General features: G+C 49.7%; 1 protein-coding gene across 4 annotated transcripts in view; it reads right to left on the bottom strand.

The window, feature by feature from the left end:
- SLC28A1 (solute carrier family 28 member 1) overlaps positions 1 to 16,132 on the bottom strand; it is a 106,903-nt gene that overhangs the window by 66,750 nt on the left and 24,021 nt on the right. For all 4 annotated transcript variants that reach the window (XM_077940172.1, XM_077940169.1, XM_015142929.3 and 1 more), the window contains 3 exons: positions 13,563 to 13,704; positions 12,089 to 12,202; positions 9,080 to 9,157 (listed from right to left, as the gene is read on the bottom strand). In XM_077940172.1, coding sequence (XP_077796298.1) covers positions 9,080 to 9,157; positions 12,089 to 12,202; positions 13,563 to 13,704 — 334 coding nt within the window. The remainder of the gene's footprint in view (positions 1 to 9,079; positions 9,158 to 12,088; positions 12,203 to 13,562; positions 13,705 to 16,132) is intronic.

The following is a 16,132-nucleotide window of genomic DNA, read 5'->3' on the forward strand; positions in this document are numbered from 1 at the left end:
TGCTTGAGCCCGGGAGTTCAAGGCCAGGCTGGGCAACATAGTAAGGTCCCCTTCCTCTCCAAAAACATGTGTGTGAGGGGCATTGTGTGTGATCTTGTATGGGTGCAGGAATCATTAGAAGGATGTGCAAGAGGCCAGCAACAGCAGGTGCCTTGGGGAGGGAACTGGGTGCCTTGGGGGCCAGGGATGAGAGGAAGGTTTCTTTTTACCTTATACCATTTTGTGTTGGAATGTTTGCTCTATTCTGTGTCCTGTGTTCCCAACAGTTTAAAATAGTCGTGTAGAACTGGTAATAGCATGGGAGCATTCTTACGCTACAATGTTAAGTGGGAAAATTGGATTATTAAAATTATAGAAAGAAGCACTCCCAAATAGTCAAAGAACTTGCCCTATGTGCTGGGGCTATGTAAATGTTGTTTTCTTTTTTCTTTATTTCTGAATTTCTCATCTGTTTCTACAATTTTTTTTTTTTTTTTTTTTAGACAGAGTCTCACTCTGTTGCCCAGGCTGGAGTATAGTGGCACGATCTCGGCTCATTGCAGCCTCCGCCTCCTGGGTTCAAGTGATTCTCCTGCCTCAGCCTCCCAAGTAGCTGGGATTACAGGTCCTTGCTGTCATACCCAGCTAATTTTTGTATTTTTAGTAGAGACAAGGTTTCATCATGTTGGCCAGGCTGGTCTCGAACTCCTGACCTCAAGAGATCTGCCTGCCTCATTCTCCCAAAGTGCTGAGATTACAGGTGTCAGCCACCGCATTCAGCTATTCCTATAATTTTCAATAATAGGTGGACATTTCTCAAGGGAGGGAGCATAGGCAGGAGAGGTTTGTGGGAAGATCAGTTTGGTTTTGAACTTTGAATCTGAGATGCCTGTGGAATATCAAGTGGGCGGCTGGATAAAGGATTGGGAGCTGAGAGGGGAGATCTGGGCCAGGCCTTGGGGCTCTTTCATAAGAAATACAGGTTGGCCCAGCATAGTGGTTCATGCCTTTAATTCCAGCATTTTGGGAGGCCAAGGCAGGAGGATTGCTTGAGCTCAGGAGTTTGAGGCCAGACTAGGAAACAAAGCAAGGCCCCCATCTCTATACATAAAAAATTTTTTTAAATAACTGGGCATGGTGGTACACACATGTGGTTCCAACTGCTCTGGAGGCTGAAGTGGGAGGATCACTGGATTCCAGGAGTTCGAGGCTGCAGTGAGTCATGATCATGGCACTGCACTACAGCCCAGTCAACAGAGTGAGACCCTATCTCTTAAAACAAAATTTTAAAAAAATTTAAAAAAGAAGGCCAGGCACGGTGGCTCACACCTGTAATCCCAGCACTTTGGGAGGCTGAGGTGGGTGGATCATTTGAGGTCAAGCGTTCGAGACCAGCTTGGCCAACACAGTGAAACCCCGTCTCTACTAAAAATACAAAAAAATAAACCAGGCATAGTGGCGGGCACCTATAATCCCAGCTACTAGGGAGGCCGAGGCACAAAAATTGCTTGAACCCAGGAGGCAGAGGTTGCAGTGAGCCGAGATCATCCCACTGCACCCCAGTCTGGGGTGACAGAGTGAGACCCTGTCTAAAAAAACAAAACAAAACAAACAAACAAGAAAAAAAAATTAGAAGAGGAACAACAACGACACGTAGAGATGGCTGGTGGATACAATTCACTGTGGAAATCACCCTGAGTGAGAAGCGCAGGGGCTAAGGACAGGGCCCTGTGGTCAGTGTGTCACTGAAGGGTGACAGGGGAAGGAGAAGCCTGTGAAGGAGACAAAGAAATAGCCAAGGGCTGGAGGATGGCCAGGAGAGAGGCGGGATGGAAACCGAGGGGCAATTTTTCCAGAAGGAATAGTCACTAGCAGTTGTGTCAGGGGCATCAGAGAACTCTGGAAAGGTAAGGACTGAGCTAGACCCCTGGGACTTAGCAACTTGGAGGTGCCCATGATCTAGGTGACAGCAGTGTCAGAGGAGGGGTGGGGACTGAGGCTGATGTCAGTGAGCCAAGGTGGAAGTGGGACATGAAGAAGGAGAGACCACAAGAACAGACAGCCCTCGCAAGAAGCAGCACTGTGCTCACTGCTGGAGACTATTGAGGGGCCCAGAAAGGGCTGCTTTTATTTTTTAAGGAGCGAGAGTCTTGAGCAACCAAATTTAGGCTCTAGTTCAAAGTGAACTGGGATTACAGAATGGACCCTGAAGAGAACGGAGACTCTGCCCCGGGCAGCTGGGAAGCAAGCCCTGCTGAGGCCTTTTCTTTCTCCTGTCCCTTCCCAGACCAATGCTGCAGGTGGTATCTGGATTTGCTCTGCTGTCATCTGTCACCAACTTCACTGTGGTGGGGAAGTCATCTGACAGAGAACACCAGAACTGGCTCAAGAAACCCTTTTCCTGCCCCATGACTCCTCCCCACCCCGGGTCTAGAAACACCTCCAGCACGGGTATGATGACATCATTCCGCCACTCCTGGGACTGAGATGCAGAGAGGGTCACGTACTGTCTAGACTGCTTGTCCAGTGGATCCTGAGAGAGACTGCCAGGCAGCTGGCAGGCCTGCAGGGATGGGCCCACGCCAGGAAGGAGAGTGCCTGGGGCATCAGGACCCCACTGCAGCATTGGGACTTTCTCCTGCCAGGAATCAAAAGATTTTCTATCTGTGAGATGGAGATTTATGGTGGAAGAGAAGCTATGTTTTGGATTAAGTGGAGACTGTCTAGGGAGGGGAGGGGAATAAAAGAGAAAAGAGGCGGCCCCAATTTTCTAAGGTAGGATAGAAAACTAAATAAGGTCCCTGTGGCCAATATCATCTTACAGCCAGGAAACACCTCTGGGGCCTGCAGGATGTGACATGGCAGAAGAACAGGGCAGCAGCTCAAGGCAGTGCTGCTGTGGAAAGGGGAGGCACGAGGGCCTGCCCTGGGTCAGGTCCCTACTATGTGGAGACTCATCAATCCTCATGGCATCTGTGGTGGATGTAACTGTCCCCACTTCACAAATGGGCACACGGAGGCTGTGAGATCTTGGCTACCCACCCGAGGTCACATACCTGCAAAGAGGCAGATGTACCTCCCAGGCACCATGCAGATTGCCAAGGTCCTGCCATGCCCCTTGGGAGCATGCCCCTTGGGAACAGTCCTGGAGGCTTGTTTCTCTGCCTTCAGGGGCAGCATGCACCCCTGCTGGAAACTGAATGTCTGTGTCCCCCTGAATTCATATATTGAAACCTAATTCCCTAGGTGATGGTATTAGCAGGTGGAGCCTTTGGGGGGTGATTAGGTTATGAGGGTGGAGCCCTCATGAATGGGATTAGTGCCCTTATAAAAGAGGCCACATGCCAGGCACAGTGGCTCACACCTGTAATCCCAGCATTTTGGGAGGCTGAGGCCAGAGGATTCCTTGAGTTCAGGAGTTCAAGACCAGCCTGGCAACATAGTAAGACCCTGTCTCTACCAAAATTCAAAAAATTAGCTAGGCATGATGGTATGCACCTGTAGTCCCAGCTATTCTGGAGGCTGAGGCAGGAGGATCACGAGCCCAGGAGATGGAGGCTGCAGCAAGCAGTGATCACACCGCTGCACTCCAGCCTGGGCAACAGAGTGAGATCCTGTCTCAAAAAGATAAAAAGAAAAACCAAAAGAGGCTCCAGAGAGCTCCCTCACCTCTTTTACCATGTGAGGACACAGACGACCAAGTGGGCAGAGAGCAAAGTGGGCCTCAACAGAATTCAACCTTGCAGGGACCCTGATCTCAGACTTCCAGAAGTGTGAGAAATAAATTTCTGTGGCTTGTAACCACCCAGTCTATGGTTTTCATTATGGCCTTCTCGACGGACTAAGGCAGTCCCCTTCAAGGAAGAGCCAAGTAAGTCCTGACCACTGTCTTGTAGAAATGGCTTTGGAGGCTGGTCCTGCTAGTACCATAACTCAAGGAAGAAGGATATTCTAGCTCTTCTAGGCCACTGGTTCTCAGCACGTGGACCAGCAGCACCTCTGAGAATTTGCTAGAAATATTTTGGATTTAATAGGTCTACAGTGGGGCCTGATGTTTGGCCTTTCCAGATGCTGCTGGTGCAGCTGACCTGGACACCACACTCTGACAACCACAGCCCTGGAGCCTAGATTAGACACTCTGAGCAAACTTCATCCAGCAAAAACACCCAGCAAACCTGGGCCAAGAAATAGGCTTTGAGGGCCAGACAAAACCCACTAAGGACATGGCCTGCTTCCTCCTCTCCCTGGAGGAAGCTGAGCCAGGGCTCCTGCTGACTTCCTAAGGCTGTCTGGGCAAACCCTCATGTCCCCAGACCCCAAGGCCTGAGCACTGTCGACAGTGCCCTGTCACCAGCCCCAGGCCACAGTGAGCCACAAAAACCCAAAGTTGGAAGATGCTCGGGGCAGCAGCCGCGGTGCACACTGTACCAGTGCCATCGCCAGAAAGTGGAAGGGACTCAAGTCCAAAACAGTTGCATTTCTGGCTGTCCCCTAGCTACACCTCCTGATTTCCTGTTTGTGCCATCCCTTTGCCCAGAATGGCCTCAGCACTCTGCCCCTCATTACTATTTCTGCCTGGATCCCGGATTTTCAACAATGCCTCCTGCCTCAGCTGTCCCATCTCCCTTCTTTCAGCCATCCCACCCCAGGCTTCACTTACTTCCCATTCCCTTCAATGAAAACCATGCTCACTAAGGTTACCGGTTACCCCTTAACTACCAAATCCAATGATACCTTTTGGTCCTTATTTGATCTTTGTGTGTGTGTGTGTGCAAAATTTGGCACTGTTAACCACTGGGGATTACAAGTCTATGTCAGACATCCCGAAACTCTCAGGAGATGAAGACATTTTCCTTGACCCTAGGGGTTCCTCCAGAGAAATGTGAGCAGCACTGCTGAGCTTAGCAGTGGGTGCTTGTTCCGGAGGCTAGAACAATAGTGAAAGAATGAGAGTCTGCTCCCGGGTCAGCCAGACCCAGGGGAGTATGATCATGCGGGTGGAAAGTTACTAGAAGGGAGTCGAAGCCAAGGTGGAATGACTAATCCAGCTGATCCAGCCAAGGGGTGACTGCCACGTCCACATCCACTGTACTGGACTCCAGGCCCAGGGCAGGCTGAGGGCTGAGGAAGCCCCAGGGAGAGACTTTACTTCCCCCCAGAAGAGAGCAGCTGGACCATGGCCCAGCAGGAAGCAGCTTGGATTCTGAAAATCTGAGTGAGCTCAGAGAAGACTTCCCCAGGCTGAAATTGGCCAAAGGCCTTGGACTAGGTCTGTATGATTCATAGAAAGAACAGAGAGAACGTCCTGAGTCTTCTGTTCAGCTCAGCATTCAACAAAACCACCCCTACCTTGAGGGCAAATTCCAAGCATATGTGTGTGATACAGGGGAGAGTGGGAGGCTGAATAAAATGTTGTGATTAGTGAGAAAGAGAATTCTGTGGCCATGAAGCATTTATCCTAGTCCTCCTTCATCTTTCCCAGCATTGCTAAGGATGGCACATCAGCCAATACACTGTCCAGGAATTTGTCCAGAGGACAGGGCCTACCAGAGGCCAGGAAACTGCTAGTGTTTGGCTGGGAAATGCTGAGGCTGGTTAATGATAAACCCAGCTCACTATTGTTTTTATCTTAACTGAACATTCCACTTCAAAGTTTTTTGACACCACTGATGCATCTTTTTCCACTTCCTCTTCCTCTTCCTCCTCCTCCTCTTCCTTTTCCTTTTCCTCCTCTTCTTCTTCTTCTTCTTTTTTTTTTTTTTGAGACGGAGTCTCGCTCTGTCACCCAGCCTGGAGTGCAATGACTGGATCTCAGCTCACTGCAAGCTCCACCTCCCGGGTTTACGCCATTCTCCTGCCTCAGCCTCCGGAGTAGCTGGGACTACAGGCGCCCGCCACCTCTCCCGGCTAGTTTTTTGTATTTTTTAGTAGAGACGGGGTTTCACCGTGTTAGCCAGGATGGTCTCGATCTCCTGACCTCGTGATCCACCCGTCTCGGCCTCCCAAAGTGCTGGGATTACAGGCTTGAGCCACCGCGCCCGGCCGCTTTTTTTTTTTTGACAGAGTCTCGCTCTGTTGCCTGGGCTGGAGTGCAGTGGTACGATCTCTGCTCACTGCAACCTCCATCTCCCGGGTTCAAGTCATTCTCTTGCCTCAGCCTCCTGAGTAGCTGGAATTACAAGCACCCGCCACCATGCCTGGCTAATTTTTGTATTTTTAGTAGGGATGGGGTTTCACTATATTGGCCAGGCTGGTCTCGAATCCCTGAACTCAAGTCATCAGACCACCTCAGCCTCCCAAAGTACTGGCATTACAGGCGTGAGCCACCACACCCAGCCTAATGGCTACCTTTTTAAATGATCATTTTTGTTATTCAGAGTGTTTTTGTATTGGAGGAGAGACATGAGGCCGCTGATTTCTGCTGATAGTATGAGGAAGAATACATCCCTTAACCAGAAGTCCAGTGGAGGGGGTCTAGTTCTGGCTCTGCCCTAACTCACTGTAGCTAGTTCACTGCTCCTCTCTGGGGCTTGGCTGGACCATCAGTAATACAAAAGGGAGGCCCAAACGTCACTGAACTCCCTTCTGGTACCAACAGTCAAGGAATCCATGATTCTAAAGGGTGATTCTGGGAGAGATACAAGCAACGGGTGTGCACACATCCTTCCAGAAAGGGAGGCAGGATTTGAGGAGACACAGCTAATGTGGCCAGGGGGCAGACGCAGAGGCAAGCCCAGCTATGACGCAGGAGAGATGCTGGCTGGTGGTGGGCGGGGGAAGGGGCGCTGGCGGACAGCAGCTGCGTGGCCTGCCCAGCACCTCTTCCCCTGCTTTTTGGCTAACGAGGCTTTAATTTCCCTTTGGGAAACAGCTTACATGCCCGTCCACTGAACTCTGCCCTGCACTGCGGACACGCTAGTATTTTCTCACCTCCACGCTTTGCCCACGCCATTTCCTCTTCCTGTCTAGCTCAATGTGTCCAAATCTCTTCTGTCCTAAACTCCATATCAAATGCCACCTCCTCAAGGAGTCTCCCTCATGGTCTCTTGTTGGAAGAATCTCTCCTTATAGGCACTCCTCAGGCCCCTCCTTTATTGCACTTGAACCCAGCTGCCTGGGGAGGCTGAACTGCAGAGTGTCGGGTGTGTGTGTGTTTGTTTTGTTGAGACAGAGTTCCGCTCTTGTTGCCCAGGCTGGAGTGCAATGGCGCGATCTCGGCTCATGGCAACCTCCGCCTCCTGGGTTCAAGCGATTCTCCTGCCTCAGCCTCCCGAGTAGCTGGGATTACAGGCATGCCACCACACCCCGCTAATTTTGTATTTTTAGTGGAGACAGGGTTTCTCCATGTCGGTCAGGCTGGTCTCAAACTACCAACCTCAGGTGATCCGCCTGCCTCGGCCTCCCAAAGTGCTAGGATTACAGGCATGAGCCACCGTGCCTGGCTGAGTGTGTGTGTTTTAAAGTATGAGAAGCTGCGGGAACCTCCCTGCCTCCTGCCTGGGTGGACGCCGGAAGTCACCCTAAAGCAGACCTTACTGGTCTTTTCTGAAACCTCAGTACCCCCGTACTGGTTATGCAAAGGTAAGGGAGCAGCTGCTCGTTACCCTAAAGGAATATGGTATTAGGGGCCTTTGCGGGGCTGACATAGGTTCCCCCTCCCAATATTCTCCCTATACAGAACTGGTCTCAGAAAACATGATGGGCAAGTATGCCCAGGGGGCAAGAAGACTTCAGAGAAGATAGGAACCTGGGCCCCCCCCTTTCCTCCTAGGGCTGACAGTGTTAGACTGGACATTCCCTAGGGAGTCTGCTGGCACAAGAGACGCTAAGGCTCCAAGGGGAACTCACCAGAGGTCAGGGTCAGGAGTAGGCAGGAGGGTCTGAACTCCTGACATGGCTCAACGCCAGTCCGGAAGTCCATAGTCAAGTCCATGGCTTGGGCCAAAAGTCTCCTGGGTCCAAGACCCCCAGCAGGTGGGGAGGCTCTGGGAACAGTGGCCAGCATAATGAAAAACAGCAGAAACCTCTAGAACCTGCACATGGGGTCTTGCATAGCAGCTCCATGGTGATGGTGGTCCCGGATGTACCAAGAGTGGGTAGCCCTGATTTTCCTCTCAGTGCCATGCATCAGTGGCAGAAAACTGGGGTCAGCTACTGGGTAAGTGGGGCCCCAAGTCTCTCTCTTTTGCCTGGCAAGTGGAGCTTAAGCCTAGAGCAAGCTGGTCTTAGACAACTGGAGTGTAAGGCAGGCAGAGGAGGGCTACACTAGAGTTCTTACTAAACAAGGCATTTCAGTGCTTAAACAGTTAACTGGGGAAAAAAGAAATACATCCACAGCTCCACCCAGAACAGTGAAGGGTCCCACCGGCAGCGTCCTCATCCTTTGCACAGGCTGCTTTGTTTTTAAATTAGGGTTGAGGCTCCACCGTTAGATAATAAGTTCTTTGAAACAGAACAGTGCCTTTATCTCCATTTCCCCTATAATATTTTGCAGTGCAGTAAATGCACAATAGATTTTTGTTGGAAGAAAGAAAGGAAGGATGGATGGAGGCAGGGAGGGAGGAGGGAAGGTGGGATCATAGGTCTAGGAGGACACGAAGGAAGGAGCTATTGCAGCGGGACTAGTAAGGGCTGGCTTCCTGGCAGAGGTGGCCTGTGAGGGGCCCTGAAGGAGGAGCACCTGAGAGGATCATTTGAGCCTAAGCCTTCCTGGAAACTGCTCTTTCTAGACGCAGAGTCTTTGCAGCACATCAGGGGCTAAGGTCTCAGCAGGAGCTATCCCCATGACCCCTACCCCCACTTCTTGTCCTCAGCTACTCAGTAATTCTATAATTTAGAGGGTCATCTCTAAGAAAAAAACATACAGAAATATCTTACTTTTGCAAATTTTACAAAATATAGTAAAAACATCTCATGAGGTGAACATTGCTGGGCCCCTCCCGGGCTCCAGACTTAAGGTTCACTAACTTCCCAGTACGGCGACCTCTGCCCATAGGACTCCCCCCTTCCACCTGGGCCCCCACCATGCCCAGACTCCCCTCTAGCTGGAGTCGTTGGGCAGTGGCTGCTAAAGGCCTCTGGGACCCTGAGTCAAGCTGACCTGAAAGGCAAAGACATCCTTGACCAGCGCCTCCCCAAACACGAAGCTGGAGCCGGCCTGCGTGTAGCTCAGGAAGATCTGAAAGAAAAATGCAAAACAAAAACAGGCAGTGAGGCTGGAAAGGGAGGAGGGAGGAAGCAGCGACCAGAGACAGGCGGTTTGGCCCAGGGACGTAGTCCCCCCAGGCTCTTATTGGGGTGGGCACCACCTGGCAAGGAGTGTTAAAGCTACCGCCGCGGGCACTCGCTCCTAAGCATATGTGCCAAAGAGACACCTTTTTGGTCAATTTTAAAGACATGCTCTGTAGGCTGGGTGCGGTGGCTCACACCTGTAATCTCAGCACTTTGGGAGGCCAAGGCAGGCGGATCACCTGAGGTCAGGAGTTCGAGACCAGTTGGCAAACATGGTGAAACCCCGTCTCTGCTAAAAATACAAAAATTACCCGAGCGTGGTGGTGGGCGCCTGTAATCTCAGCTACTCGGGAGGCTGAGGCAGGAAAATTGCTTGAACCCAGGAGGCAGAGGTTGCAGTGAGCCGAGCTTGTGCCACTGCACTGCAGCCTGGGCAACAGAGCGAGACTCTGTCTCAAAAAAAATAAAAAGAAATGCTCTGACAGTTGTTAGGACAATAAAGAAGAGACAATGGAAGTAACCATGAGACGTGTGAAGAAGGCAGTGCCTTTTGTGCCTGCTCAGGCCCCTGACAACCAACGGCAAAGCCTCCCCTCATCTTGTCCCCATCCCGGGCTTGTGGCCTTGGAGTCTGAGCCCAGCCACGCTTCTATAGGAGACCTGTGTTATATCCTGAACTTGCAATGTGACTGCAGGGGCAGCAAGTCATTTCTCTTGTTCGGGCCTCAGTGTTCCCATCTATAAAATGGGGACATAGCCAGAAAAGCAACTCTCTGTCTTTTCCTCCACACCCTGTGCAGTTACTCTCAGCGAGGCCAGCAGGTGTGCACATTCCTGGACCGGCAGGGTTCTCATGCTCCCCCCTGCACAGAGCACAGGGAACTGCAAGCTGGTGAGAGGGAGGTAAGTAGATTAACCTATTTAACCTATGTCCTTGATAATTTATATTTTTTTAAGTGTTAAAAACACAAAAATTAGCCGGGTGTAGTGGCTCACACCTATAGTCGCAGCTACTCAGGAGGCTGAGGTGGGAGCATCCCTTGAGTCTAGGAAGTCGAGGCTGCAATGAGCTAAGATCACGCCACCGCACTCCAGTCTGAGTGATGGAAGTGAAACCCTGTCTCAAAACTAAACTAAACTAAACTAATCTAAACTAAACTAAAATAAAATAAAAGAGGTCAGCGTGGTGGCTTATGCCTGTAATCCCAGCACTTTGGGAGGCCAAGGGAGGCAGATTACTTGAGCCCAGGACTTTGAGACCAGCCTTGGCAACGTGGTAAAACTCTGTCTCTACCAAAAATAGAAAAAGTAGCTAGTCTCATAACCTGGTTTCAAAATAAATAAACAAATAAATAGATTTTAAAAATTCTAAGTGTTAAATAAAGGAGACCATTGGTTTGGACTGAGCTCCTGCACTTCGCCCAACAGACCAAACCAAAATGGAATCGCTCATGCTATAAAGTTCCACATCACAAGTCAAAACTAAGCTGTCTCCTGACCTTCCAAAAAACCAGGGGAATGAGACATATAGCCATATCCCCAAATGCAGCATGACAAGCAGTCCCCTCAGTTTTGACCTTTACAAGGAAAGTGACCTTGAAACAAGCAATCTGCTTTTTGTTTTCTGTTTCTGCTTTCTTCAGCCTTTCTCTGTCTATAAAGCCAACCTCCTCTGCCCAACTCATCGGAACACTCACTCTATTTTTATAGAATGAGGTGTTGCCTCATTCTAAAATCACAAGTAAAAGCCAATTAAGATCTTTAAACTAAATTTGTTATAATTTTCTTTTGACAAAAGTAAATCATGATAGTTGTACAACAGTGTGCATGAATTTAATGACACTTAAAAGTGGTTAAAATGGTCAATTTTATGTTCTGTATATTTTACCAAAATAAAAAACAAAATTGGTTGGGCACCATGGCTCGAGATGAGATCACTTGAGCCCAGGAGTTCGAGACCAGCCTGGGCAACATAGGGAGACCCTGTATCTACAAAAAAAAAGAAAAGAAAAAGAAAAAGAAAAAATATGTTTTAATTAGCTTGGCATGGTGGCTTACACCTGTAGTCCCAGCTACTCAATACTGGGGAGGCTGAGGTGGGAGGATCACTTGAGCCCAGGATGTCAAGGCTGCAGTGAGCCATATTCACACCACTGCACTCAGCCTGGATGCCAGAGCAAGACTGTTTCAAAACAAAACAAAATGGGCCCAGGTGTGGTGGCTCACGCCTGTAATCCCAGCAATTTGGGAGGCCAAGGCAAGCAAATCGTCTGAGGTCAGGAGTTCGAGACCAGCCTGGCCAGCATGGTGAAACCCTGTCTTTACTAAAAATACAAACATTAGCCGGGCATGGTGGTGGGTGCCTGTAATCCCAGCTACTGGGCAGGCTGAGGCAGGAGAACTGCTTGAACCAGGGAGGCAGAGGTTGCAGTGAGCCAAGATTGTGCCACTGCATTCCAGCCTGGGTGACAAAAGTGAGACCCTGTCTTGAAAAAAAAAGCAACAACAGAATAAAAATGTATGACTACAATACACATTATTTTTAAACACATACACACAGAAGTAAATCATTTGCAGATTTGGGGAGATTTTTTTTAAAGTACTTTTAACTATTACAATTTCCAAGTCACTGCTGATTGCAGACCCAGCCTCTGAAAAGACTATTTTATTGGGGCCTCAGTGCCAGGTGTGAGGGAAGTGGCAGCTGCACTGCCCAGGCCCCAGCTACCCACCTGGTATGGAGCCCCCAGTCTACCCTACCCTCCAGGTCCCAAGCCATCTCTATGGCCTCACCACCCACTTTTCGCCCTGCCAAGTGGCTTCTCCCCTACTCCCAGTAACCTAAGATGCTCTGGGCATCCAGGTCCCATGTACCTACCCGGATCTGCTCGCCCAGCCACTGGAACGCAATAAATCCTGGTTCTGTTCTGATGACGAGGAGTCCAAGTACAAACTGCAGTCCAAGTCCCCAAGACACGGCCCGCCAGGACACCTGCCACCCCACCCCACGGAAAGGTGAGTTCAGCTCCTTGAGGGATGGGCAGGGAGCTGGGTGGGGGTGAGAGCAGGGGGCACTGGCTACCGAGGGAGCCCAGGAGCATTGGCCTGCCCCGAGAATGGGGCTGGAGCCAGACAGAGTACTAGGCCTGTTGCCTAGTACTGTTGCCTGATCCCTCCCTGGGATTCAGAACAGGCCATGTGCTTGGCAGGAATGGACCTGGGCAGTGGGCAGGGGTGGGCCAAGATTCTAACCAAGAACTCAGGTGAAACCTGACCAGCCTTGGGCATGCCACGGCACTTCATCTCCTGGTCATCACTGCCAGAGATGTGGCCTGGGGCTCTGGCCTCAGGATCAGCACCAGACTGCTCCGGGCCCAGCTCCTCTCCAGCTCGTGTGAACCCTGTCTGCCTGACCATCTCCAATCTCTCCTCCACAGGCTGGGCTCCCATCCACCTCAACCCCAACTCTCTCCATGCCCACACCCCCTGCCCCTCCCAGCAGATGAGAGCTGGGCTCCTCAGGTTGCTGTTCCCTGATCAGCATTTAATAATTCCTTAGCAGCAAGTCCAAGCTCTGGTGTGCATCCTTCTGGGAGGCTTGGCGGTAGCCTGGGGAAGGTGGTAGCCACACTGTGAAACAGGGAGGGATCCTGATGCTACAGAGGCAGAGAGAGAAGGTTCTATCTGCCCATGGCAGGGACCTCCCAAATGGGTGCATGCCTGCCTTAGTATACATCAGATTTTAGTACACATCAGAATTTAGTACACATTAGAATGTAGTCTATATCAGAATTTAGTCTACATCAGAATTTAGTACACATCAGAATTGTGCTTGCTGACAGGATGATTGCTGCCCTTGCCCCTGAGTTTCTAATGCAGTGGGCCTAGGGTGGGGCCTAAGAAGTTACATTTCTGGTAAGTTCCGTGGAGGCACTGCTGCTATTGGTCTGGGGCGCAGACTTTGAGAAGCACTATTTTAAGCTAATGATTCCAGGAAACCCTTGGCTCTGCAGACAGACTGGAGCTCTGGCCTGTGTTTTCTGTGGTTGGGGTGGAGGTAGTTCCTGAGCCTACAGACCTGAAGACCAGGATTGGACTGACCAGAGGACATGTCACCAAGGAAACAAATGTCCTGGTGGCCTCTGAGTCTGGAGAGACATCCCTGCTGGGGAGTTTGAAGACTTCCGCTTCACAGGAAGCCTGTCCTGATACACACAGGTCTTCTCCAGGCCCTGAGCCTCCGGGGCTCTCCCAACAGGAGCATCTGCCTATACCCCAGCACCCAGATCCAGCCTAGAGGCAGAAGAGAGAGGCAAACACTTCCAGCCCTGGGCCCCACAACTGGCACTCACTGCGCAAGGATGCTTTGAGCAGGCAAAGAGGAGAGCAATGAACACGCAGATTCCTGCGAAGGACACCAGTTGCTCAGGCCGCCGGGAGGTGTCCAGAGACAGCCACAGGACCAGGCCCAGGAAAGCAGCAAGAGCTAGGCCCCTGCAGGCAAGAGGAAGAAAGTCATCACCCTCAGCCTGTACCCCCACCCCACCCACACACAATAGCACCCAGCAACCCAGACAAAAGGTGCTCAGGGCTGGGAGGAGGAGAAAGAGCACAGCACAGTGGAAAGAGCACCAGCTCCAGAACCACATGCTGGGAAGAGCTGACCTCACTGTGTGACCTCAGGCAGATCACCTTGCCTCTCTGAGTCTAGTTTCCTCATGGGTCAAATGAAGCCAGAGACCCTTCATTTCTCAACGTTGCTGACAGGATTATATAGGGGGATGTATGTACCAAGCTGAGCATAGTGACAAGCACCTGGCTCCATCCAGCTACAGGAATCTCATCGCTGCAGTGATGCTCAGCTCAGCCTCTGACCTTGTGGGAGAAAGGACCTGTGCCGCCCAGGACTCAACACTATCGGCCATGACTGCAAAATGTCTAGAAGCATGTGATGTGAGTTTGGACCTCCGAGCTGAGCACCTGAGACCAAGGGAGACCAAGGAATGGATCTAACCTTAACAGCAACACTTCCCTCCCTGGGGCTAGGATTTGTTTGTCCAGGATGCAGCCTGAAGGGTGGGAGAGCTCAGGTTTTGGCATCAGGTGCTCAAGATCTCACCCCAATCCGGTCATCAGTTCAATCCAGTCATCAACTCACTGGGTACTACTAATGACAGTTAATGTTCCACTGAGCACCTATTATATGCCAGGTACTATACCAATGCTGAGAGACACGTTCTTTTGATAGAGATGAGGAAACTGAGGCACAGAGAGGTTAAATAACTGGCCCAAGGCCACTCATCTAGAAAGTGGCAGAACTGAGATTTCAACCCAGGCATTCTGGAAGCAAGGTCTATTCACTTTACAGTTTTATCCAGGCCGGTCCTAGTTGGTAAGCAGGAGACCAAAGATCTGAACTCAAGCAGGCTAATTCCAGAGCCTACTGCTTTTCTTTCTGCTCCTGTTTTTAAACTCTTCTTATTCCAGTTCAATGTGCACAATCTTTGCCTTGTTTGTGTGCCAACTGTACCTCTCTTTACTTACTATTTCTCTTGAGGTTAACTGACTTTATAAGAACTCAAATATGGCCGGGTGTGGTGGCTCATGCCTGTAATCCCAGCACTTTGGGAGGCCATGGTGGGTGGATCACCTGAGGTCAGGCATTCGAGACCAGCCTGGCCAACATGGTGAAACCCATCTCTACTAAAAATCCAAAAATTAGCTGGGAGTGGCGGTGGGTGCCTGTAATCCCAGGTACTTGGGAGGCTGAGGCAGGAGAATCACTTGAATCTGGGAGGCAGAGGTTGCAGTGAGCCGAGATCGTGCCACTGCACTCCAGCCTGGGTGACAGAGCAAGATGCCATCTCAAAAAAAAAAAAAAAAAAAAAACTTAAATGCTAGTTTCAAATTTTTTATTTTTAACAGCTTTATTAGAGGTATGGTTGATATATAATCAATTGCACATATTGGAGGTGTTCAATTTGATACGTTTTGGCATATGCATAGTCTTTGAAACCATCACTGCAATCAAGAGATTGAACGTATCCATCATCCCTTTTTTAATTTCTTGCCTCCCTCCCTGTTCCCAGGTAACAGTTGACATGTTTTCTGCCACTAGATTAGTCTGCATTTTTTTTTGTTTGTTTGTTTTTGAGACAGAGTCTCATTTCATCGTCCAAGCTGGAGTGCAATGGCATGACCTCAGCTCACTGCAACCTCCACCTCTGGGGTTTAAGCGCTTTTCCTGCCTCAGCTTCCCAAGTAGCTGGGACTACAGGGATGCACCACCAGGCCCAGCTAATTTTTGTATTTTTAGAAGAGATGGGATTTCACCATGTTGGCCAGGCTGGTCTTGAATTTCTGACCTCAAGTGATCTGCCCGTCTCAGCCTCCCAAAGTGCTTGGATTATAGGCGTGAGCCACCGCACCCCACCTAGTTTGCATTTTTAAGAATTTTATATAAATTTTTTAAAAAGAAAAGAAAGAAGTTTATATAAATAGAACCATACAGTACCTGACCTTTTTTGTTTGACTTCTTTCACTTAGTGTAATTATTTTGAGATTTATCTAGGTTTCTGCATGATTCACTAGTCCATTCCATCTTATCGCTCAGTAGTATTCCATTATATGGATATACCACACTGTGCTTATCAATTCACCTATTGATGGACATTTTGTTGATTTCCAGTTTTTGGCTATTGCAGATAAAGCTGCTATGAACATTCAAAACTTCATGTGCAAGTCTTTGTGTGGATATATGTTTTTATTTCTCTTGGGTAAATGCCTATAAGTAAAATAGGTAGATTATATGATAGGCCTGGAAACTGCCAATCTGTTTTCTACAGCAGTTGCACAATTTTATATTCCCACTAGCAGTATAAAAAAATTCAGTTCCTCTATATCCTTGCCAACACTTGGTATG

Source organism: Macaca mulatta, chromosome 7, assembly GCF_049350105.2.
Source record: "Macaca mulatta isolate MMU2019108-1 chromosome 7, T2T-MMU8v2.0, whole genome shotgun sequence".
Lineage (NCBI taxonomy): Eukaryota > Metazoa > Chordata > Mammalia > Primates > Cercopithecidae > Macaca > Macaca mulatta.